The sequence below is a fragment of the Eleutherodactylus coqui genome, chromosome 8 (genome assembly GCF_035609145.1).
Source record: "Eleutherodactylus coqui strain aEleCoq1 chromosome 8, aEleCoq1.hap1, whole genome shotgun sequence".
Taxonomy (NCBI): Eukaryota; Metazoa; Chordata; class Amphibia; order Anura; family Eleutherodactylidae; genus Eleutherodactylus; species Eleutherodactylus coqui.
The window spans coordinates 112,919,341-112,945,573 of record NC_089844.1 but is presented as its reverse complement, the minus strand read 5'-3'; the positions used below and the strand labels follow the sequence as shown (position 1 = coordinate 112,945,573).

At 45.3% G+C, this 26,233-nt stretch overlaps 1 protein-coding gene across 1 annotated transcript in view; it reads right to left on the bottom strand.

The window, feature by feature from the left end:
• LOC136576707 (BOS complex subunit NOMO3-like) overlaps positions 1-20,735 on the bottom strand; it is a 61,442-nt gene extending 40,707 nt beyond the window's left edge. Inside the window, exons 1-8 of the mRNA XM_066576240.1 lie at positions 20,480-20,735; positions 17,176-17,265; positions 13,997-14,042; positions 13,157-13,257; positions 12,550-12,656; positions 11,567-11,639; positions 11,246-11,398; positions 1,714-1,851 (exon numbers count right to left, since the gene is read on the bottom strand). Coding sequence (XP_066432337.1) covers positions 1,714-1,851; positions 11,246-11,398; positions 11,567-11,639; positions 12,550-12,656; positions 13,157-13,257; positions 13,997-14,042; positions 17,176-17,265; positions 20,480-20,731 — 960 coding nt within the window. The 5' untranslated portion in view covers positions 20,732-20,735. The remainder of the gene's footprint in view (positions 1-1,713; positions 1,852-11,245; positions 11,399-11,566; positions 11,640-12,549; positions 12,657-13,156; positions 13,258-13,996; positions 14,043-17,175; positions 17,266-20,479) is intronic.
• Positions 20,736-26,233: the final 5,498 nt, after the last annotated feature.

Genomic DNA, 26,233 nt, shown 5'->3' with positions numbered 1-26,233 from the left:
AGTTGAAAGCAAATCTTCACTTTTTATCATGTTCCTTATAGATCACAAATTCTATGCTAATTATCTTACTATCTTTCTAGTGTTTTTTTTTAAATTGACATACAGCTTGCAATTCTCTGCATATGCAGATTTAAAACATATAATTTGGCTGCCTGCAACAACCATTAGAGCTTAATGCTTACAGTGTAACTAAACGTTTAGAGAACTTCTGACATGTAATAGTGAGGTGTCATAGACTCCAACCCATCGCTATAACAAAGCCTCTATGGCTGTGATACATAAGCAGAATACACTCACAGAATTTCTATTGAGTCTGTGCAACTTTTTGGCTCTGGTCAGAGCGGTGATCGAGCAACACAGCTTAACTGAGGACTTCTGCCCCTTTCTATGAGCGATGGGTGAAGTTTCAGCAACTGGGCCACCCGACGAAAACTGACACGTCACTACAGCATGTCAGCATTATCTACATGTCTAGTTACACCTTAAACTCAATAATAGTACAATGTGCAGGGAGCTCCTACATCCCCTGCCACCTAGTGGTGGCTGCAGGCAGTCAGAATGTTTTTTTCTCTTTATGTTTAGCACTGCGGTCAGGATGCCAAAATACATAGTTTGAGAGTAATGCTATACATTTTGACCACTTTAGCCAAAGGTTTCCAAAAATATGAAAGATGCTTAAATATATATGATTTTTTTGGCTATTTATTGTCTGTGGCGAGGTCGGTCCACATTTGATGGACCAGATGTCTAAGGCTAGCCATACACATTAGATGTAGATCAGTCAATCATCTAACGTGTATGGGGGCCTCCCTCCTAACAGCTACGGTTGGGGGAAGATAAGGATTGGGCAAATTAACTTCAACTACCAGATCCAGATCTAAGCCTCTGCCAGAAAAGCCTATGGCCTCATGTCCACTGGCGCACACGGATTTTGAGTGTGGAATCTTGCAGCGGATTCCTGCTGTGCCCGCAGATATGAGGCAAAAAATACATTTACTCACGTCTGGACGCGGCACAGGTCTTCTCAGTCACGTCAGGATCTTCTTTCTTCTGCATGGCGGATGCGCTTGGCACAGGAAGAGCACATGCGCCATGCTTTTCTTTTTTTTAAATCTCCCACGGCACGTCCGCAGTGTCAGCTGCGGGCGTGCCGCAAACCGGACAGCTTCCATTGATTTCAATGGAAGCCATCCCTGCGAAATCCACAAAAATCCAGGGCAAAAAAAAAAGACAACATCCACAGGTATTTAAAAACCTGAGGATGCCAAATGATAGTCTATGGAACATTCATATTGAACTGTAGATCACTCGCACAGGTGACACACGCGCATTCTGCAATTCAATTACGCCCGTGGACATGAGGCCCAAGCGTCTTGCAGCAACTTTCTCCTTATCTACATTCTGACTACATACACGTTTGGCCAGCTAAGCATCCATCAAGACAACTGTTGGCTAAACTACTTAGCCAACACCTATTTAATGTGTATGGGCAGCTTACCGCCTGCTTTTTTCTAGTATGTATGGCTGGCTGAACTTATGTATGTTTATTTGTAGCAAAAGAAAACGGATTACTGTAATGAGCGAGAGCCTTTGTTGGCGGATTTAGCTAATAAAGCACCCCACAGATTCCTCCAGTAAGAGGAGATTAACTGTCTAGTCTAAACTTAAGAACAGATGGTTCATAAGATATGAAGAGACACCTTCCTCACTTACCACGCTGTAATCCCCACTCGGCAGCGACTGGAAAGTAAAAGATCCGTCTTCTTTAGATATGGCATGGCACAGGTATGAAACTGATTCATCTTTTTCCTGAAAGCCCTCAACTGGTGACAGATGGCAGCCCAAAATGTCCTGTAGTGGTAAATACAAGGTGTCCACAAATTAGTTACATAAAATACTAGTAAATGACCTGATAATGAGTCATTTCCAAAAGCACGTTGTATGATATTCTACATATCACTGCTGACTGACCAGGTTTGTACCGTGTTAGCCAGGAGAATAAAGTGTGATTGTTCTCAGTAGGAGAAACCAGGTAATCTTGTAGATATGATACCTTTTAATGGCTAACAAAATTCATGATGTTACAGCAAGCTTTCAGGTTCTTATCAACCATTCGTCAGGCTAATGAAGGAAACTAGTTTGGATGGGGCACAATTATAACATACAGATGCAGAGGGGAGGGGGACATGCCTATTGATCTAAATAAATGTTCACAAACAGAAATTTGAGACTTAAAATAACAGCAATCTGAGGAAAGAGATAAATGCTTAATCAGTCCACTGAGCTGAGGAATCTGACAGTTTCATGATGTCTCTTATCTCTACTTGAACTGCACATGGAATAGGATGTTTTAACACTAGCGCTGCAGCACCACCTATTGGATGGCAACATTCTTACAATCAATTTCTTAATTTCAATGAGAAAAGCAAAAAGAAAAAAGACAATGATTGGGAAGAGGATACCGGTCTTGACCTCCCTCAGACCTTTCATATTCTGCACTTAAGAATCCCAGGCTGAGGGGGCGGAGCCTGGCCGGAGATGTAGATAGTCGCATCTCAGAGTAGCTCCTGCAAGATCCGACATTCCCATCCTGTTAACGGGACCCAGAGACGCCGAAAGGCAATCAAAAAGCAGCGGAGGCACAGTAGCAAGCTCCGGAGACAGAACAGACAGCAGCAGAGTTAATGATGCGAGGCAAGGAGCGGGGGAAGGCAGATGAAGCCAGGGGCCGGCAGAAACAACATGGCGCCGGAGGGAGGGAGCCGAGAACGCTCATACCGCAGCCCAGCACAAACAGTGCAGACACAGCACGTAAGCTGGCAGGGTATGCCAGGGAGGAGGGGGGCAGAAAACAGGACTCCATAAGCCCAAAACAACAGAGGGGAGAGCGGGAGAGCCCACAGAGAAGCACACAAACGGAGGGAGCAGGAGGGGAGGAAGAAACTGCAGACACAGTACCTGCAGAAAGTGAAAGTCAAAAGGAAAGAGCAGACAAAGCAAACACAACAACGGATCCTGCTAAACACAGCAAGGACAAGGAAAAACAAAATAGTCTACATGCTGTACAAGATCATGCTGGAAATAAGCAGGAAGTCACAAGTCAGGCAGACAACCCCAACTACAAAAATAAAGGTGCAAACAGTGTCAATCCAGACGAACACTACACAGTAGACAGCATGAATAATGCAAGCAGCCCAGGCATATGCACGCACAGCGCAAATCACGCAGACACCTCAGAAAGCACTATACGAGACACCTCCCAAAGTGCAGAAGATGCCGCCAAAAAAGATCAAAGGCAGGAGGACGAAAGGTGCGCCAGGGAGCCTACGTTGAAAGAAATATTCAGCGAAATCACTAAAGGCAACGCATCACTGAACAACCTTAATATGCAGATGGGGGCGATGCAAAGTAATGTAAACCTGCTACGGCAAGATATGAGGAAAATATCAGAGCGTCTGACAGAAACTGAACAACGTATAAGCGACGTAGAAGACGCAATACAGCCGATGCAGCGAGACGTGGAAAAAAATCTGCATGACATACAATATCTACAGAACAAGGTAGACGACCTAGAAAATAGGTCAAGAAGGAACAACGTGCGGATTGTGGGCCTCCCAGAAAAGACGGAAGGAAGAAACCCTGCAGAATTTTTTGAAACATGGCTGCCCGAACTGTTCGGAAGAAACACTCTAACTGCAATGTTTGCAGTCGAAAGAGCCCACCGTGTACCGACACGACCCCTCCCCCCGGGGGCTCCAGCCAGACCGATACTCATCAAAGTACTGCATTACAGAGACCGTGATACCATACTCCAAAAGGCCCGCGAAAAGGGTGAAATCCAATATAATGGCGTGAAAGTCTCCTTCTATCCAGATTTCTCCACGGAAATACAAAAGAAGCGAGCAACATTTGTAGAAATAAAAAGACGACTGCGAAACCTACAAGTGCCCTACGGGATGCTGTACCCGGCTAAACTGAGAGTGGCGGCGCTGGGCACGACACAATTCTTTGAAAACCCAAAAGATGCAGGTGCCTGGATAGATCAAAATGAAGAACAGATTCGGAGGGGAAGATCGCCGCGCAAGACACCATGAAGAGGCTGCACCCAAAGTAATGTTCACACAAAGGGAACCGAAAATTTCTGAAAGGAGCTCCTGGGACGACAGGATGCATCGCGTAGGAGAATGGAGGACTGGTACCCCGATCCGATGAGACAACGGATCAGTGAGTTAAATGTTGGGGGTGTCTGTTGTTTGGTCTCTCTCTCGCATATTAGGGGAATATTAGATAAGATACAGTTAAAAGGGATAAGGTTAAACGATAGAAAAATGATTCAGGGTGGGATAAGGGGAAGAAATGTCAACGTAAATGTACAAATGATAAATGTGTTGCAAATAACGAAAATATGTATAGTAAATGTGGATAAATGTCTGTACTGGGGGATGTGGGGGACCAAACCAAAATGTTACTGGAGAAGCCCTATGCGGAGAACAAACAGTAATACACATACACATATACGGGGCGACACGGGCGAGACACAAATACAGAGATGGGGACCCTCCCAGTGCGACTCACTCATAAAAACAAAAAGGGGTGGAGGCGCCCAGAAAATAATAACCCTGTGGAAAACAAAAAACAAGGAAAATGGGTAGTAGGATAAGGGTCGTATCGTGGAACGTGAGAGGTATGAGTGACCAGACAAAACGATCAGCAGTACTGCAAGTCATAAAGGAACAAGGCCCGGCTATTATATGCTTGCAGGAAACACATTTATCAAAAGAAAATACGGACACGTTCAAAATAGGGGGGATGGGTCAGAGCTTCCACTCCACACACACGAGGTATTCCAGGGGGGTCAGCATAGTGATACACAGAAATATACCGTTTAAATGTCTCTCACGAAAAATTGACCCAGAAGGCCGCTTTATATGCCTACACTGCAGAATCTACAACTACACATGCATTATAGCTTCAGTATATATCCCGCCACCATATAATAACATGATAATGAGGCAAGTTATAGGTTTCATAACAGATAAACCGGACATTCCAGTCCTTATCATAGGCGACTTTAATTCGGTCATTAACCCTGCACAGGACAGACTAAGGGCAGGAAACGCAAACGAAGAAAGGAACCTGACACCACTAGGTAAACTAATAAACGAGATATCATTGATAGACATATGGAGAACACGGCACCCCACAAACAAACAATACTCCTGCTACTCATCCACATACCAATGCTTATCTAGAATAGACCTAGCGGTAGGGAATATTCAGATATATAGAGATATAACCTCGATAGAATATCTACCAAGAGTTGTTTCTGACCACTCCATCCTACGTCTGGACATACAGCACAGTAACACTGTGAGTCATTCCCAAAAAAGATGGAATCTGAACTCGCACTGGCTAAACATATTAAACAAGGAAATAGTGAAAAAAACACTAGAGGAATACTTCATATTAAATAAGGATACCACAAGTATGACGATTTGCTGGGAGGCCATGAAGGCATATATGAGGGGGGTATACATACAGCAAATCACACAGGCAAAAAAAGGACATAGAGAAAGAGGGCAAAAAATACGAGACAAACTAAAAGAATCAGAAGAAAATTACATAAAAGAGAAAACTATAACAACACTCAACCTATGGAAACAGGCCCAAGAGGCCCTTAATAAATACGTCCTAGAAACGGCAGCCACTAAAAATGGGTTCAGGAAACAGACATATTATGAGGAGGGAGAAAAAACGGGACATATGCTGGCAGTTATAGCCCGAGCACAAACCAGCCCCACATACATCATTGAACTAAAAGACGCACAAGGCGAGATAGTCAGGGACGCAACATCCATAAGAGAGATTGCACGGGAATTTTACTCCTCTCTGTATTCCTCGAAACTGGAAAAAACGGTAGAACAAATCGAGGAATACTTGGCGGATATAAGAACACATAAATTGACGGAGGAACAGAGAGAGTTTCTAGATGCACCAATAGACTTGGAGGAGATGCAAGAGGCAGTAAAAGATATGCAAAATAACAAGGCCCCAGGGGAGGACGGTTTCCCAATAGAATTTTACAAACAACATGCAGACACTTTATTACCACAACTCCTGGAGACATGGGCGGGGGCGGAAAAGGAAGGGGAACTACCACAAACAATGCGAAAAGCAAAAATAATAATTCTGTTAAAACCAGAAAAGGACCCCCTGTTGATGGACTCGTATAGGCCGATATCGCTGTTAAACGCGGATGTCAAAATTATAGCAAAAGTTTTAGCCAAGCGGCTATCACAAGTGGCATCCACCTTGGTGCATCCAGACCAGAGTGGGTTTATACCAGCAAGATCAACAGCAACGAACATCCGTAGAGTATTTCTAAACCTACAAATACCCGTAGATAATACCGGAGACAGAATCATATGCTCACTGGACGCGGCCAAGGCGTTTGATAGCGTTGAGTGGCAATACCTGTGGAAGGTACTAGAAAAAATGGGCTGTGGCCCAATATTTGTGAGACGAGTAAAACTCCTATATGCTAGAGCGGAGGCGGATGTGTCCATCAACGGGGGGTCATCAGAAACATTCCCACTACACAGAGGGACAAGGCAGGGATGCCCACTATCGCCACTCCTGTTTGCACTTGCAATAGAGCCCCTAGCATGCAAAATTCGGTCACACCAGGAAATAGTGGGATTCATAAGAGGAAACATGGAGGAGAAAATCGCTTTGTATGCAGACGACATGTTATTATTTTTAGGGGACAGGGAAAAATCTTTAGAAACCACGATGCAAACAATAAAAGAATTTGGAGCCTTCTCAGGACTCGCTATCAATTGGACCAAATCCGAAATACTATCAATAGACACCCCAGACATGCAAGTTGCCAACAGAGAATTAACCCTGAAATGCACCCCAACAATTAAATATCTGGGAGTTAAAATTACGAAAAAGGTTAGTGAGTACGGGAAAATAAACCTGGAACCACTTATGGAAAAATGGAAACAAAAACTTCACATATGGAAAAAACTACCCATGACAATCATAGGAAGAGTGAATCTAATAAAAATGATATGGATGCCCCAATTACTGTATCTAATACACAACTCCCCACACTGGATAACACAAAAATTTTTCCACAAGGCCAAGGGACTGTTTAGAGAACTCATATGGGGAGGAAAGACACCTAGGATAAAATTAGAACTGCTATACAATTCAAAAGAAAAGGGAGGATTAGCCTTGCCCAATCCGTTCTCGTACTTCATGGCCTCCCAGCTGCAACATCTCAGGGGATGGGAGACAGAAGAAACACACGACGCTAGTTTCAGAATCCTTAAAAATCTCTTTAACGGATCACATTTGTTTGAAACCCTGGAACGTGGAGCGTTTAAAAAAAACGGTCAAAGTGCCCCCACGCTATTATTGATACATAAAATATGGTGGAAGACCAGAAACATGCTTGATATAAAAAACTGCACACAACATACCCCCATATGGAATAACCCGCACCTGCCAGAAATCAACAAGCTAAAAGGATTCCAAGGGTGGAAAGACAGGGGAGTTAGGAGAATGGACCAGATACTGGAGGGGGGGGAACTAAAAACCTTCGAGCAGTTAAGGCAAAACCACGACATCCCCAATAGTGACTTTTACAAATATCTGCAACTTAGACACGCTATACAAGCGGAAAAAAACACGGCGGAAATAACAATGGTAATAAATATAGTAGCGGACATAATAGGAAAAGCCACCACCACAGCGGGGAAAATATCTGTACTATATTCCCATATACAGGACACGGTCAATGCACACAACCCGTTATCAACAAGAGCAAAATGGGAGGCAGACATAGGGCCCATTGAGGAGTCGCACTGGGAGGAAATCCTACAAATGACACCCAAGCTATCTCTGAGCGAATCACACAGAGTCTCACAAATATTTCTAATACACAGAGTGTACCGCACCCCGGCCTTCTTACACAATATAGGAATGAGAACCTCCCCGATATGTGTAAGGTGCAAAACCCACACGGCGGACCTAATCCACATGCTATGGCGTTGTCCGAAATTGCACAGATATTGGATGGGAATAAGAAATGCAATTAACGCGGCATTTGGCATACGTATGGACTTTACACCATACGTGTGCATTCTGGGATACATACAGGATCTAACATTAGATGATCATGAAAAACTAGCGGTAGCCAGACTATTGTATATAGCCAGAAAAACAATAGCCCAGCGCTGGTTGGACGAAGAACCACCCACGCTGGGAGAATTCAAAAATAAGGTCAACCAAATTTTACCGTGGGAAAGGAGTATTTACACTAAGCGTAAGACCAGTCAAAAATATCAGGACATATGGCTGAGATGGATACACGCCCAGAGCAGTAATGTTGGATCAAATACATAGGGAGTGGTGAGCCGTGTGGGGAGGCACCAGTAAACCGGGGATTTACTAAGACATAACAACGTATGTAATGGATATATATAAAGTTTATTGGGAAATGTAGAACAAATTACAGACTTGATATACAATAAAATAAAGTGGTAAGGTGTAATAGGGAAAAGTTAAGAAAGGAGGGATTGGAGAGAGAGAGACCGGGCAACGGGCAAAAGAAATATGACCCCCCCCCCCCCCTCGAATGCAACAAAAAATCTAACCCTGAATCAATAAAAGAAAACAGCAAGAAGATAAGCAACACGAAGACCAAAGAAGAAAACAAATATACGTTACATGAACTGTTATTATTGTTTACGACACAACACTGTGTTCATTCAGAGACAGTTTACCCAAAGAACAGAACGTTGAGAGAGAGATCTTAGGGGGGATGGGGGAGGGAGGGGGGTGAGGGGAAGGGGGTGGGTGAGAGGGGGAGGGGGAGGGGGAGGGAGGGAGGGGAAACCAAAGATTTGTTAAAAAAAATGTTTTAAAATATGCAAAAGGTGAAAAAGTTTAATAAAAAATACTTTAATTAAAAAAAAGAATCCCAGGCTGAGGTTCATTCCATTCTTGGGGGTATCAAACATGGCCATAAACTTATACTCCCAAATTCTTCTGTCACTTGAAGTTGCCTTTCAGTATGATAACTCTCATCTGCTCTATGTTGTATCCGTGACCACTAAAATGTTTTGTCACAGGTAATTTCATCTTTTCCTTTCCAATAGAGTGGTGATGAGATCTCATCCTGTCTATCAGTTTTCAAAAAGATGATGCTACCATACACACCATTTTACACAAAGTTTCAGCTTGCTAAAGCTGTGATCCGCCAGTCTGAGGGAGACTCCAATTAGAATCCAGTGTGCTCTTAAATCACCCCCTTATAGGAACCATAACTACTAATGCTCATTTTACACGGGACGAGATCTGCATGATTTTCTATTGTTGAAGCAAACAAGCTGGTGACGTCATCACCAGCTCAACTGCACTCGGGCTGCCTGTTTAGACTGCACGATTCTCGATGAGAATCGTGCAGTTCTCGTGCACTACTAGTTTAGGGTTTCACATTCCTATATGCAACAATAAACGATCAGTATGTAAACTGGACGATTAAGTACACGAGCCGGCGCTGACTTTTATGCCGGCTGAAAATGAATGACGAACGAGAAGCTCACGATTCTCATTCGTCGTTCAATCATTGGCTGTGTTTAAACGGAACAATTGATACTCGTCTGAACGATTTTCTGAATAATCATTCTGTCTAAACAAAGCATTAGGCTGCTTTCAAAATGGCATGAAAAAAACCGCACAAGATTTGGACATTGCGAGACGCACTAATCTCGCAGACATATGAACCCCAATGCTTTTAAATGGGTTCATACACATTAGCGAAGTTTTCCTGCATGGCACCGCGATACGATGCTATGCAGGAAACAAATCGCAGCTTGTTCTCAATGGGGCCGGCGCCATTAAATGCAGTGGGAGAACTCTCCAATTCTTTGCCGAGGCTGTGAAAATGCCTTGTATCCACAGGGCAGGGGGCATGATATGGGGTGATATTCACGGTCCCATATCACGCTGGCCAGTGTGAAGGAGCCCTTAGTGGGGATCGGTCACTACCATTTGGGGTTTCTGATCAAGATTAAAACTGATTAGGTAGGTCTCCAAGCAAACAGTTTACCTTGAGGGGGAAAGCCAAAGTCAGCTAGACAGTTCCCCTGCAGCAACAATGTCATATAGTAGTGAATTGCCATCCATGTAAAACATGGCCGGCTTGAGCATGTGAGAGTGGGAGCCACTCTCATTCTAGCACACAGGGGTTGTGTTAAAGTAACCCTCTAGTTTCAGAACAAACCTCTGACCTGGGACTAGAGAGTGGAGGCAGTATATTACTTGTACTTTATCTTTTCAGCTATCCCTCCTTCAGATGGTTCCATTTCTGTTTTTTGAGCAGCCAAGATAGCCGCCAACATTTTCAAACTACAATATGCACTACTCTGATTGGCCAGTGCTGAACTGGCCAATCAGAGAGTAAAGCATTGTGCCTTGGTAATCCTAACACTACCAATGCACTGTAGGTGAAAGGTAGTCTAAAGATGGCAGCTACCATAGTTCAGAAGTACAGGAGGGAAAATCAAGTGCAGGTTATATACCCTGTCCTAAATTATATATTGGATTCCCTTTGTCACCCATCTGCCTCAGCAGAGACAGACATCCTGTTTAACTTGGCTTCCCGCTGAGCGGGACCATAAAATTGTACCCACAGGACTTTAGTATATTAAGCATCCGCTGTACTAAATTAACATATAGGATATGCTTCTTAGTAGCACCTGTTGGCTAGTTTTTTTGAGCAACTAGTAGATGACTAAAGTATTCCCATCTCATAAAATGACAGCGTATCTTTGGGACCCCCCAGTGATGCTGAGAAAGAAGGTCTCAGCACTACATCCGCTTCACAGGTACTTCGCTGGGTGCTGCTGTGCATAGCAAAACTGTAACACGGCCGCAGTGCTGATTCAGGGCTGTGGTCTCTCCATCCTCATCTACTGTTAGGATAAGTCACCACCTTATGAGTGGGTGGGGCTCTTAGAGGTCGGGCGCCCACTGATCATAAAGTGGTGACATATTCTAGTGGCATGCCCTCACTTTGAGGGACAGAAATATCCCTTTAAAGGTCCTACTGATAGATCCCTTACAGATGATTGTTCTATAACAGATCCTGGGTCAGCTGTAGTAGGACACAATAATAATCCATACCATCTGACCAATACAACTCAGCTATGCATTTTGTGAAGTTCTGTACCTCTCGGCTAATAGATGATGAGAACAACAGAAACATGACGCCCTTCATTGGCTCGCCATCACTACGAACTGAACCAGACACATCATAGCCCGCAACAAGAAGTGGGCTCGATATTTGGGCATTGGAATTTTTCACTTGTACTATTGCTGCTGCCTGAAATAAAGAAACAGAAGTTAGTTGACTGACAAAGCGAACAATCAATCTTCGGTTTATGCGTCTCCATATGGACAGCTTCTCACAAATAACGTGGCATCTGTCTATACTCAGAATACAGTACAAGATGATACAGCGATGCGATACCCAAACTGTTCATGATCATACCTCCTTTAAGACCCAAGTAGGGTGCGATGCAATAATTTCATATTCTCCTGGAAGCACTTTATTGAAGGAAAACCTAAAGAAAACAATACAAGTTGTAAAAGGAGAATATCAGTTATGTTTATCTGAAACAGAATATACCCAGGCAAGTGTATCCCCCTGTCCAACCCCACGTATCCCACTGCTGGACTGCGCAATTTGATGAGAGAGGCAGCTATGTGTATCTGCATCATATCACAAGATCTAAAACAGAAGATGTATGATTAGTTCTCCAAGAGGTTTGACACAACCTCCCTGCCGAGTTCCTTCAAAAACTGCGTGCAAGTGTACCTAAAAGAATTGATGCGGTTTTGAAGGCAGTCAAGTGAATATTGATTTGATTTAAATTTCTCTTTTGTTCAGTCACTTTGCATTTTGTTAATTTACAAAAATAAACTATAAACACTTCTATTTTGAAAGCATTCCTACTTTGCAGCATTTTCCACACGGTACCATAAATATCTTCAAGCCCAGCAGATTTCACAGACTACATAGTCTAATAATAAGCTGATACTTCCTGTTCTGTAGAGAAACTTTTTCAGCAGTTCTCTCACCATCTTCACAGACAAGATTACAAAGAAAAGTAACACTTCTATAAAGAGAACGCAGGATCCAGCATTCACAATAGCTGATTATCACAGCTCACCTCCTCCTCTTCCCTGCACATGTTACAAAGTATGCCCACAACACTCTCCCATAGAGGTCAATGCATTCCCCTTCAGTTTAAATTATCTGTGGCCCACGAGGCTGCTGTAAAGAATATTGCTATTTGCAGTTAACTGCAGCTCAGGCAAGATGGCTGTCCCCATATGTATGTACAAAAAAAAAAAAAAAGATTTAAATGATCTAAATCAGAAAATAAAATGACTAGAAAAATTCGATGAGTTTCACTATCTGGTTTCAAGTGGTAGAAAATTATTGGCAATTCATTAACTCCTGCAACTTACTTCCCACCAGGTTGAGTAACAGTTGTCTGTATGTTCCCTCCACTCCCCACTCTTCTCAATGCAATCTGAACTGCAGCTGGACCCAAAATCTGATTCCTGCTGAGAACCTGAAAACAGAAGATTTAGATTTTAATGTGCAAGTTTAAATAAAAGACTAAAAATCAACATCATTATACAATGCTCATCAATTTACACAAGGAAGCATACGAGATATAACTAACGGCATACAAGTCCAAGCACTACATGCACCTCCAGCCACGACGTTTAAATAGAGTACACTCTAAGGCTGCCTGTCCACACGCGCAAGTCATAGCGTGATCCGCGGCGATAATCGCCCGCAGATCACGCTATGAAAAGCTTTCCATAGGCTAACTATGGAAAGCGCAGCCCGATATCCACAAGGAGAGAATCATAGCGATTCTCCGCTCGCGGGATTAAAATTGCGGCAAGCTGCAATTTGCGGCGGTGAGACTTTCTATTAGATAGGCTCATCACAGAGACCTGTCAGTGCTCCCCCCTCCTCACCCACGGTGAAATATCGCTAGCGATATTCCATCATGGCCGTGGACAGGCAGCCTTACTGCTAACACCACATTCATTTCTGTACCTTTCCACTGACTGAAAAGCCAGTAAAAACAAAATTCACATCTTCCCCTTTGGTGCAGATGTCGTTCACTCCATCCACGTGTAGGGGAACACTAGTTGGCTCTGTATAGAAAAGAAGAAAAATACATATAAAACATTTAAACTGAGCTCAAACCTCACAAATCACATATTATCACAGTAGGCCGTTTTTAAAAGTGTCAAGAAATGTTAGCGGGTCGAAAAGTTTTAGACAAATTTTGGCACCAATCTACACCTGTCCATAGACATAGAGGCAACAGCAACAGGTCAGTTAGGACATCCGTTTTTGTAAAAGTGACAAGGATGACACAATAATAGTTGTCACTTTTAAACCTGTTGCTTAAAAATTGAAACGCCAATTAAAGACAGCCCACCAACATGGCTGCACCCCCGTCACTTTTTTCACTAGGGTCGTTGACGATGACAGCCTGCTGGAAAAGTTGTGGGGCAACGAAAAAAAAACTGAAACCTGCTGCAGTCCTTCATCTGCGTTATTAGAATATTCCTCCAGACTGGGAAAAAGCACATTAGGTAGTTGGTATTTATGCAATTTTCGAATACATCTGTCTCTAACGCGATCTGTTCCATACAGTACGGGGATAATGTGAATTATCTCCCATGAATATATTTGTGGGCCATTACCAACGTATCTGCACTCTACACGACACACAAAGAGGTTTCAGGAGGATTATGTGACGCGTCTCTGGTGTCGGGGGATTTAATGATCACATCTACCAAATGCAAATAGGAGAAACTGGGAATTGGAAAGTATAAACACACACAATGCCACAGGGACAGGAACACCGTGATTACAGCAACTTACCAAAACTCCACCCTGGGGGGGGCTCAATCTTCAGAACAAAATCCCCCTGCAAAACCACAAAATGACTGAGATCATCATGCTGTACGTTACACACGCATCATACATAATAACCTGCTTATAGCGCCAACATATACTGCAGCACTTTACAACTCAGAGAGGCTCCGATATATTAGTCACTTCTGCTTGGCACATGGACAAGACAAAGTACACAAGGGCACCAGAACCAGTTATTCTGGATATATACCCATGTGTTACTCAAGGGCTAAATTCGTGCTGTAAGACAAGTCTCTGCAGCCCGATGATGACTGCCAACAAGACGAAAAAGAAAAAAGCGATTGCTTATTTCTAAAGGCGGTTGAACACATTAGATAAGGACTTCCCAACCTTTTCAGCCTTGGGGCACCACTGGGAAAAGTTTTTTATCGCAGGGCACCCCTACAAAAAAGGGGGTGAAGTCAGTGGACGTAGCTTATGAGGATGTAGGTGTTTACCTCAGTTATTCCATTGGCGTCTGTAGTAATAGCCCCCTCTTTCAGTGGGCCCAGTAGTAATGATGCCCCCCTTTTAGACCTTCATCAGGAATAATGCTCCCATCAGGAGTATTCAGATTGCCAGATTAGAGTCAGGAAGGACTTTTTTTCCCCCTTAAATGGGGAAAATTGGATTTTACATCATTGGGGGTTTTTTTGCCTTCTTCTGGATTAACATGGGGGGGGGTAATAGGCTGAACTGGATGGACATGTGTTTTTTTCAGGTATTATCCACATCACTAAAAATGCTCCCTTTGCTGCCCCATTGTTAATAATGCCCCCCCTTGTTGACCCATTATTAATAATACATCAGCTACTGCAGCGGTAGTTGCAGGTAGCCCCAGGAAATGACAGGCCCACTGGAATTTTTCCCAATCCGCCTCTGGTGTCATGGCGCCCGAGTTGGGTACCACTGCATTAGATAAAGGTCAGCCATACATAGAGTTTCCGCTAACCATCTAACGTGTATAGAAATGTCCCAGCTCATCCCTAAAGGATTGGGTATGTTGAAATCTAACATGCCCAATCCTTTGTTCTCATGGCAGATAAGCCACTACCACACTGTCTGGCAAAGGCCTATACCCCCTTCCCAATGGGGAAGGTGTATGTGACCACTGAGGATAATGCTTAGCAGCAGTAGTCACACAACCACACATCCAACACAGAAGTGCCGAGAATCAGAGCAGATTGCTGGGGCGGTGGGACAGGTGAGTACCTCATAGTAGATTTTGGCCCACTACCTGCTCTTATGGCAAAGGCATAAGTAATCCAGCAGCAGGAAAATTCATTAATCCTTTCAAATTTAGTGTCGGCCCTCGTCCGACATGTTTCTAACAGTATGCAGGACAGCGCTCTGATGTCAGAAGCTGTGTGTTACACGGTGAAATAAAGCATGCTGCCATCTGTCACGAATGTATCTAAATGCAGTGTTCACATGCCAGTGTGAATGGATCAATGTAAGTCCATGTACTTTCATTGACTCTTTTAACCGCATGTCACGCGGCCGTGCATTGTGCGTTTAATACATGCTGAAATCACAGTCGTGTGAATGAGCCCTTACAGTATACAGGAGCGCTGCCCATGCATACAGTCACTCAAGGGAATCTGGCTGGGCAGGATGACATTGCACAACTTCTAATTTCATAACGAATAAGCTTCGTTTGCTGAAACAGGAAATCTATACTAAAGAGCAACCACCAAGGGTGTATTGTGTAATGCCAGGTTACACAAGGAGGTGAAACTCTTACGGTCACACATTGCCTATGGGGAGAAAACCTTATGCCGGCGCCCCATACCCACACCAGGACTTATCAGTCACGTGTTCGCGGAGAGCTGTACTGTAAGCCAAGGGCCATCAGTAACAATTATCATTATGTCTTTAGTACTTAACTGCTGGAACAAATATCCATTAATTGGTTTAAGGTTTTCTGGTTCTTACTGAACCATCTTGAAAATGTTTCCTTTTAGAAGGGTATTACGCTTTTTAGCAAACAAGGATTATTCATTGTATGATGAAGAGTTACATAGAATACACACTGGAGACTATCAGTTCCCTATAGATTTTAAATGGACCTGCTATGTCCTCAGGTCAGCGGGGGTCAGCTACATATCGTTTATTTATTATGTTGGTTTTGATCCTAGCCTTTCTGAAGTTTGTTTGTTTTTTTAAACTAGATACAGCTGCCCATGCCCTAGAATAATAAATGAGCCTATAGTAATCCGTCCTGTGCCCACTAGAGATGAGTGAACGTACTCGTTTAGGGCGATTTCACAATCGAGCACCGCCCCCAGGGGGCGCCGGAGGGGCGGCGTGGTGGAGCGGGGGGTAGCAGTGGGGAACAGGGGGGAGCGCTCTCCCCCCCCCCCCCCCCCCCCACCTCCCCTCTGCAACCCCCCGCTCACCCCCGAATCTTTTCGCCCGAGTAGTCAGTTACTCGAAAAAAGCGGTGCTCGATTGTGAAACCACCCTAAACGAGTACGTTCACTCATCTCTAGTGCCCACGCCTCCATTGCCAACTCCCACAGCTTCCCTCTGGCGATGTGTTTACAGGCCGCAGTTACTCTCTTAGCGGGACATCACAGGCTGTTGCAGCCAATGACAAGTCTCCGCAGTCAACTACTGAGGTCTGCGATTGGCTACAGCAGCCTGTGATGTTCTGTTCACAGGCCACCTCTGCAGCTTGGTAGCAGACCCAGCAGGGTGAAAGCTGCGGCAGAGCTGGAGCTGTGCGACCTGGGATGGGTGACAATTTATTGTATTCCTGCGAACCAACAAGCATATGATCATCCAGTGTAAATGCATGCCTTGAAAGGACAACGAATGACAATTTGTTTGTTTCTCTTTCGGCGTTCAATTTCTGCATGCAGAAAACTGAACGATGGATTATTCTGTGTAAACAGGCAGATGTTCACTTCTGAACGACTGCCTGCTTATAGTGAATGGAGGCGGGCGGGTTGGAATGATCCCCAGGCCCTCTCCACCTCCAGTCAGTCAGTGATGGTCCTTTGTGCAAAAGTACATGATCGCTGGGCCGACCTGTCGGGCATCTGTTGTCCTACAGATCAGCCGTGTAAAAGGGCCCTTAGACTGGAACAAGCACAGAGTAAGAAGGTACTTGTCCTTGTCCGTATTCAGCGCCCGTTGCTCACCTTGTCATAAAGTGGAATCATGAAGTATCCGTTATTAGGAGCGCAGTCTGTCTGGTACTTCAGTGTGCCCTGCTTGGTGTACAACTTGATCTGGAAGAGAGGAAATAAGTCGGCCTTATTATGGGGAGCGATTACTTCCTGAAATATTTCTGGCATTTTTTTTTCTTGAAACATATAAAAACAAACAAACATTAAAGAGGTTGCTATAACAGGTGATAACATAAGGTTGGTGTGATATTGTAGCTCAGCTCCATTGAAGTGAATGGGAGCCAAGCTTCTAACGCTGGACAACCCAGCTTGCCCATCCATTACAGGGTCCAACAATAGGGGGCAATCACATATAACTCTATATCCCCAGGTCCCATCTGAATCCCTGAAAGCAGGAACCCCACACCGAACCAGGAGATGTAATTAGTCAAAACAGACTGATGAGGGTCTCCATGTGTAAAAGGGCCTTTAGAGAAGACAGACCTACAGGGATGAGCTTGTAGCACAAATGGGTGGTCTTCTGGATGGACGAACATATAACTTCTGTCACAATAAGAGGACCACAAGAGCCCGACTACCATCCTGATAATTGTCTGCCACAGACACAATCCTTTTAATTCAGCCCCTCCTCGGGGTGCGGAGAGGGGCTGCTGAAATTTTTTTCCTTTCGCAGTGGAAAATCCACTGAGAACCCTGTATGGGTAAAAACAGGCCAAATGTTGCAGAGGTTGCTGCAGTTTCATGGCATTGCAAAGTGTGAAATCCGTAACGAAAATCCTCAATATACCTTTAGACCAGACGGTTGTCGCCCAAATCATCACTGGTAAAGGCAATCTCAGGCGATAGTCGCCCTGTGCACACAGCTACTGACGGCACTGCGCAAAAACCACTCGCTTGTCAGAGTCACTTGGTTTTTAGCTTACATAAAAACTGAGCAACTATCTGGCGGCTGGAGCGATCTCCCGCCTGCTCCGCCTCCATTCACGAAACTGCTATAGCTGCTGTATGAGAGAATGGCAGCAACAGTCGTCCCATGTAAAGGTCCATTTAGACAACGATTATTGCTCAAAAGATGTCTTTTGAGCGCTAATTATTGTGTGCATTTCACCATAAGATGATCGCTCAAATGATGAGCAATCACCTTGTGCTCCGAGCAGAGGATGCTTGCCTTCTGCATCCAGCTGTTCTCTGCTCAAAGCACCCAGCTGTATAATAGCCGAGCGCTTCGAGCGGGGGATGCAGATAACAAGCGGGGCAACTTGCCTTCTGCATCCAGCTGTTCTCTGCTCGAAACGCCCGGCTGTATAACAGCAGAGAGCTCCGAGTGGGGGGTGCAGTAGACAAGCGGGGCCAATTGTCTTCTGCATCCAGCAGGATAGCAAGTTCTCCCCTGTCCACAAGAAATGGGATAACTTGTTGATCAGTAGTGGGTGTCACGCTGACACCCTAGCCGTTCTCAAGAACGGGGGTCTTGTGCCCCCCTTACTGTAGGGTTACTGCACCCACTGCAATGAGGATGCGGCTGAATGGAGCGCTGGTCATGCAAGTGCACTAGCACTCCATTCACTTTCAATGGGACTGTCAAGAACCCAAGTAGCACTACCTCGGGTATTTCCATCACTCCCATTGAAATAAACGGAGTGCTGATCACACATTCTCCGCCAGCGCTCCATTCAGAGTAACGTCACTGCAGGGGGTGAAACAACCCCCAGGGTGACAGAAGAGCGGGACAGAGGAGTCCCGTTTTCCAGATTGGTGGGGGTCTCAGTGGTGGGACCTCCATTGATCGGCAAGTTATTTCCTACTCTGTGATGACTTGATATTCTGATACAATACCTTTAAAAAAAACAAAAAACACACAACAGACTGCGCTCGCATGATGCAAGGGCGATCTGTTTGAAACGCGTATAATCATGGGGACCATAAAAAAAAATTAAGAAGCATTTTTTATTACGCACATAAAAAAACAAATGCACAAAGAAATGGCGATCGCTTGGGTAAGAAAACCGGACCGATTGTTACAGACCAAGTTCACCCGTGTGAATGTAGTAATAATGACTACAGATTTAAAGTTCGCAAGTTCATTCCTGCATCGTGTGCCCAGGATCTGTTTATACCGCGCCCATTCTGCTACAACCATAAAGGCCGCCTGCACACGGGCAGATTTTTGCTGCGGAATCTGCGGTGGACGTCCGCACAGCGGATCCGCAGAAAATAGCGTCCATTGCATTCTATGGGAAATCGATTCTTCCTGCGTGCGAGAAGTCAATTGCCATTTCTGTCCGCGGAGGTAAAATCGCAGCATGCGCTATTTTTTGTGCGGATTCTGCACAGACCGCTTGAATTGAAGTCCATGGAAGCTGTCTGCCCAACAGCCTGTCCGCAATTAATATTCCGCTGCTGGCGGCCGCCCTCACACAGCCCGCTTTTTGCAGCTCCAGCCACGCTAAGCGCTGTAAAACACTCCCACTGATTTAAATGGCGCCTCGCAGACTAGCGTTCGAACGCCACACTTTTCGTGTGTTTTAGTGCTTTTTAACGCACCCATCGCAAAGATTGGGTGTGTTAAAAAAAAAGCTGCTGACCGCTGAACAATGTGTTCGAAAACACAGATCAAAATCGGGGTGAAATGCTGCAATTTCAGACGCGGCGTGTTGCTAATGCCTGTGAGAGCGGCCTATGTGGGCACAGCGGGTTTATGTACATTGCTGTACTGTTTGCGCTCACAGGTCCAGTTCACGCGGCTTTGGGACTATTTAGCTTAATGAAGTCCAGATGTGGTTCTTTTCCCCCTAGAATTTCGCAGTGTATTACACATTTGCGCACGTACTGGGTGCATCGGCACACTCATAGACTTCATGGGGATTTTTGGTGAGCAAACGTGCACAAAAAAGGAAAAAAAAGAGCACATTGCCTTTATTCGTGTGCATGAAATGCGTACGCAAAAAATAGTAGCGCAAATTAACCCATTGAAGTCAATGGGTTCCTCTTCTCTGCATATCGGACATGCAAATACGCCCGTGTGAAGCTGCCCTAATGGTAGGCACACACGGAGCAGAACTGGCGGATGGCGGTGACCGCTAATCAACCACAAGTGGACTACTAGGTATGACCTCGGGGGGCAAAGTTCAAAGGTCAGAGCAGCGGCGAATGAATGGAGGCTGCGGCCTGTCCATACACCGCTGACATGGTCCCTCCCGCACACCGTCCCCGGGCTGTGACCCCGCACTGACCCCTCCCGCGCACCGTCCCCGGGCTGTGACCCCGCACTGACCCCTCCCGCGCACCGTCCCCGGGCCGTGACCCCGCCTCTCACCTCTATCAGTGAGTAATTGATGTCCACGTCTGACTTCACGAACCCCCCGCACCCCACCACGATGTCATCGGCTCCCAGCCCGCAGTGCAGGCATATAGCGCAGAGCACCGTCCACAGCGCCCGTCCGGCCATCCCCGCGGTTGGTTCCCTTCTCCCGGCCACGCAGCACGTTGCCGGCCTCACACGATCTGCTACTTTCTGCTGACACAAGCGAGAGGTGTCAGATGCGGCCGAGCGGACTCTTCCACGCATGCGCTTAGCTAGCCGGCTAGAGTATGGCTGTTACTATAGCCACGATTCCATAGAGAACCATGAAATGGTGCTGCTGCCATCTGTCGGTGCGGAGGGATTACTGCATGTAGCCATTTTAGTGATTTTTGAAAATATTATGGACCAGGAAAACACTGGAAGTGAGAAAAACAGCACTAATAATGCACAGCTTGAAGTGTGTTTCAGGAGTCACTGCTGACCTTCAGTTAACACGAGGACACAGAAGTGTAATAAACACAAACTCATTAATAATATGCTTTATTTATAGAGCACTAACAGATTCCACAGCCCTTCACAAATTAGAAGGAACACAAATAGACAAAAAGCTCATGGTACGTGGTGAATGGGGTCAATGGACATTTGGCAGAGAGCACGTATGGCTGCGAGTGTGCATGCCCATATATCATACGCACACGGACATGCGCAGTGTTACTCTATTTTATAAATCCCCCGCTTTGTTTCATTGCGAGATTGCGTGAGAAAATGGCGCACCTACACAATGTATTGCAACGGGACAGCAAATCATACGCAGCCTATACCAATGTATAGGGCTCAGGCTGCGTGGTACGCCAAGAAATAGAGCCTGCTGCGATTTAGTTCTCACGCGTATCTACAGGCAGTGTCTACACGCTCATATGCATGAATCAATGATAGTCCATTGACTTTCACTGACTCCATTCACCGCGTATCACCGTAATACGCAGTGAAAACACAGTGGTGGATATGAGCCCCTAGGCCGCCCTCACACAGACTAATTCATACAGCGTTTAGCCAGCCTTTCAAACGTCCGCTAAAAATGCTGTACTGAGCCTCCATTGATTTCAGTGGGGCTTCTCAGACGAGTGTTTTAGCGCGGCGTTTTTAATGCTTGCTAAGTTCAACGATGTATATTTAATTTTAGTGAACTGCATTAATGCAATGATTGGGTGCGTTAAAAACGCTGTTGAACGCGTTTAAAACCACCATTCTAAAATGCTGTAAGACATCTTTTTCCAAACGGCCTAAGGCTCAATGTCCACGGGTGTGGTTGATTTGCGGAATCCGTGTAGAAGATCCGCTAATCAAGCCACCCATAAAAAAAGCATGGACGTCCGCAAAATAATTAAAGCGGGCAGACCTTTTGGTCCTGAAAACCAATTGCAGCATGCTCTATTTCTGTGCAGTTCCCGCACAGATGGCTTCCATTCAAGTCAATGGAAGCCGTCTGATTTCTTTATCCCGCAGGGTTGAAAAAATCCTCTGCCACAGCCTGTCACAGCTGAGGAAGGGGATTCTTTACTCCCTGCAGGGAATCTTTATACGGCAGCGGCCGATAGGTATATATATATATATATACATATATATATATATATATATATACACACATATATATATATATATATACACACACACATTTTTTTTTTTGCACAAACCAGGGATGACTTTCAGGGAAGGGCTTATATTTCAAGCCCTTCCCTGAAAATCACTGCAGGGGTTCCCGGCAGCCTATTGTTTTCAGTGGGGCCGCCAGTAGCAGCCACAGCCCCATTGAAGGCAATGGGCTTGGACCTGCATTCACGCGTGTTTGTGTACGTACGTGGGGGCACGGTTTTGTGCGCACCTATGTAAGCATACGCACACGCTCGTGTGAATGCACCCTGAGGGAAACTGTAAGATTTCCTATACTCCATTTTATGTCTTGTAACCTGCTCTTGTTACAGCTATTCACTGTCTTTCTTTAGCTCATATTACTGTTCTGTTATAAGAATACAAGGCCGTCTTCAAGTCCTGCCTTTAGCTAAAACGGCCCTCTTCTGTTGAGTTTTAATAACCAATGATGATAAATTAATTATAATAAATTATAACTCTTCCAAGTGAGGCGTATTCTAGCCTAGTTTTAAATGTCTTTGTATATATACTGCTTATTAATTGAATAAACAGATGACTTCCAATGATATCCAATGTGTGTGTGATTTGTAAGCTTCCTTGATGCTCGATCATAAACTATTATTTGGATACCTGAAAATATTTTCACTAACAGCTCTGAAATTCGTTCACTACCCCCAGACACCTGCACATAGCCATGGACTATTTCTTCATCCCTCTTACCATCTCACTGGACTTTCACTGCTGACCTCTACCTAAAGGTGCGTTCACACAAGCGTGTTTTTGTGCGTGCTTGTATTTACAACACTGCATTCCCTGTGGTGTGTGCACATGTCCGTCCTTTGCAGGTGCGTGCCTGCAAAGATAGGACATGCGTGCACCATAGGGAATGCACGCATTGTTTTCAGTGGAGCCGCGGCTGCTGCCGGCAGCTCCATTGAAAACAATGGTCTGCCGGCTCCCTGCATTCTTTTTCAGGGAAGGGCTTTACATATAAGCTCTTCCCTGAAAAAGAAAAATTTTAGTGTAAAAAAAAAATTGCAGGCATTTTCTTCAATGGAGCCGCTGCTGCTGCCGGCTGCTCCATTGAAGCCAACGGTCTGCTGGCACACTTGAATTGTTTTTCAAGGAAGAGCTTTACATATAAGCTCTTCCCTGAAAAAGAAAAATTTTAGTGCAAAAAAAAATGCAGGCATTCACTTCAGTGGAGCCGCTGCTGCTGCCAGTGGCTCCATTGAAGACAATGGTCTGCTGGCACGCCTGAATTGTTTTTCAGGGAAGAGCTTTACATATAAGCTCTTCCCTGAAAAAGAAAAATTTTAGTGTTAAAAAAAAAATTACTTACCTGTCCACCGCTGCTGTGTCTCCCGCAGGGATGAAGAACACATCTGCCGCATGCGGCAGATGTTTCCTTCATCCCCACCAGTTAAAAGAATTCTCTGCTGCTACATCTGCCACATCTGTGGCAGATGCAGCAGAGGAATTCTTCAATTCTCTACCGCAGCTGTCACACAGGTCAGCTGCGGTAGAGGATTCTGCTGCCAGCAATTGATTTCAGGGAAGGGCTTTAAATATAAGCCCTTCTCTGAAAATCAAGTAATAGTGGTTTAAAAAACAAAAAAAATAGAATTTTTCCATCGGGAAAAATGTATACACGTATGCAATGGATAAATGGTAAAAAGAAATGCAGCCATCATGTTTTGGCACTATCATAACCCACAGACAGTATGCCCACTGCCTTGGGGTCACACTGGACTCTGACCTCTCCTTTACCCCCCACATCCAATCTCTGGCCCAAACATGCCACATGCACCTCAGAAATATTGCTAAAATACGTCCGTTCCTCACCACGGACACACTAAAGACACTCGCGGTCGCCCTCATCCACTCCCGACTTGACTACTGCAACTCACTATTCATTGGCCTCCCCCGCACCAGACTCACAGCACCCATCCTCTGAAATGCTCTACCCCAAGGCATCCGGACAATTCCCGATGCACGAAACTTCAGATGCACCTTAAAATGCATCTCTTCAGGAAGGCATACCAAATCCCCTGACCTAGTCCCCCGCCCCTTCCTATGGCTTCCCACACCTTTCACCCTGCCTATCACATACGACCTCTACCCCTGCATCTCCTTACCGCCCCAACCCGTTTGCTTTCTAAGATCCCCTACTGTCTGTGTTCCTCATGACACGCTCCCCCCCCTGTACCTCCTGTACCACCCCCATCCCATTTGTTTCAAATTGATCGTACCTCACATTGCAATTGTTGTATTGTTTGCATTTATCCCACGATTGAAAGTGTTGCGAAATAAGTTGGCGCTAGAGATGAGCGAACGTACTCGTCCGAGCTTGATATTCGTGCGAATATCAGGGTGTTCGGGATGCTCGTTACTCGTAACGAGTACCACGCGGTGTTCCGGTTACTTTCAGTTTCCTCTCTGAGACGTTAGCGCGCTTTTCTGGCCAATTGAAAGACAGGGAAGGCATTACAACTTCCCCCTCTGATGTTCAAGCCCTATACCACCCCCCTGCTGTGAGTGGCTGGGGCGATCAGATGTCACCCGAGTATAAAAATCGGCCCCTCCCGCGGCTCGGCTCAGATGCCTTGTGAGTTAGCTGAGGGACAGTGGTATCGTGCTGGAGCTGCTGTAGGGAGAGCGTTAGGAGTTACTGTAGGCTTCAAGAACCCCAACGGTCCTTCTCAGGGCCACATCTAATAGTGTGCAGTACTGTGTTAGCACTGTAATTTTTTTTTTTTTTCAAAATTGGATCTGCAGAGCATTGCGCCCTGCAATAGGGACAGAAGTGGTGGTTAGGCAGGGAGAGTGTTAGCAGTGAGTGTAGGCTTCAAGAACCCCAACGGTCCTTTCTAGGGCCACATCTATCCGTGTGCAGTACTGTCCAGGCTGCTGTTAGCAGTGTTGCATTTTTTTTTTTTTATCTCAAAACCGGCTGTGCAGACCATTGCACCCGGCATTAATACTACAGGAATAGAATTGTGTAGGCAGGGCCAGAAGACATACATTATTCATTGAATAGACGCAGTGTGGCTTGTCCTTTGAAAAACAAGGGAAAAAATTCTATTTCGCCTGCCTCTGACAGTCCTCAGGGCTCTGGGTACGTGTGTGCTGCGTGCAGAACGTTAAAAATAATCAGACGCAGCCAGCTACGTTTTACTGCAGGCTTGCGCCAATTTTTTTCCTGCATGGGAAATCCCTGATCTACTGTAGCGAATAACTTTGCATCACTGCAGTTCTCTGACACATTTGCAGGGCCACAACACAGTTATTAAACGTAGTAGTATTCATTGAATACACGCAGTGTGGCTTGTCCTTTTGAAAAACAAGGGAAAAAATTCTATTTTGGCTGCAGGCTTGCGCCAATTTTTTTGCTGCATGGGAAATCCCTGATCTACTGTAGCGAATAACTTTGCATCACTGCAATTCTCTGACACATTTGCAGGGCCACAACACAGTGATTAAACGTAGTAGTATTCATTGAATACACGCAGTGTGGCTTGTCCTTTTGAAAAACAAGGGAAAAAATTCTATTTTGGCTGCAGGCTTGCGCCAATTTTTTTCCTGCATGGGAAATCACTGGTAATACAGCATGCTGAGGGGTAGGGGTAGGCCTAGAGGACGTGGACGCGGCCGAGGACGCGTAGGCCCAAGTGAGGGTGTGGGCACAGGCCGAGCTCCTGATCCAGGTGTGTCGCAGCCGACTGCTGCGCGATTAGGAGAGAGGCACGTTTCTGGCGTCCCCACATTCATCGCCCAATTAATGGGTCCACGCGGGAGACCTTTATTAGAAAATGAGCAGTGTGAGCAGGTCCTGTCGTGGATGGCAGAAAGTGCTTCGAGCAAGCTATCATCCACCCAGAGTTCTGCGCCGTCCAGTGCTGCAAATCCGAATCCTCTGTCTGCTGCTCCTCCTTCCTCCCAGCCTCCTCACTCCACTACAATGACACATGCTCAGGAGCAGGAAGACTCCCAGGAACTGTTCTCGGGCCCCTGCTCAGATTGGGCAGCAGTGGTTCCTCTCCCACCAGAGGAGTTTATCGTCACTGATGCACAACCATTGGAAAGTTCCCGGGGTCCGGGGGATGAGGCTGGGGA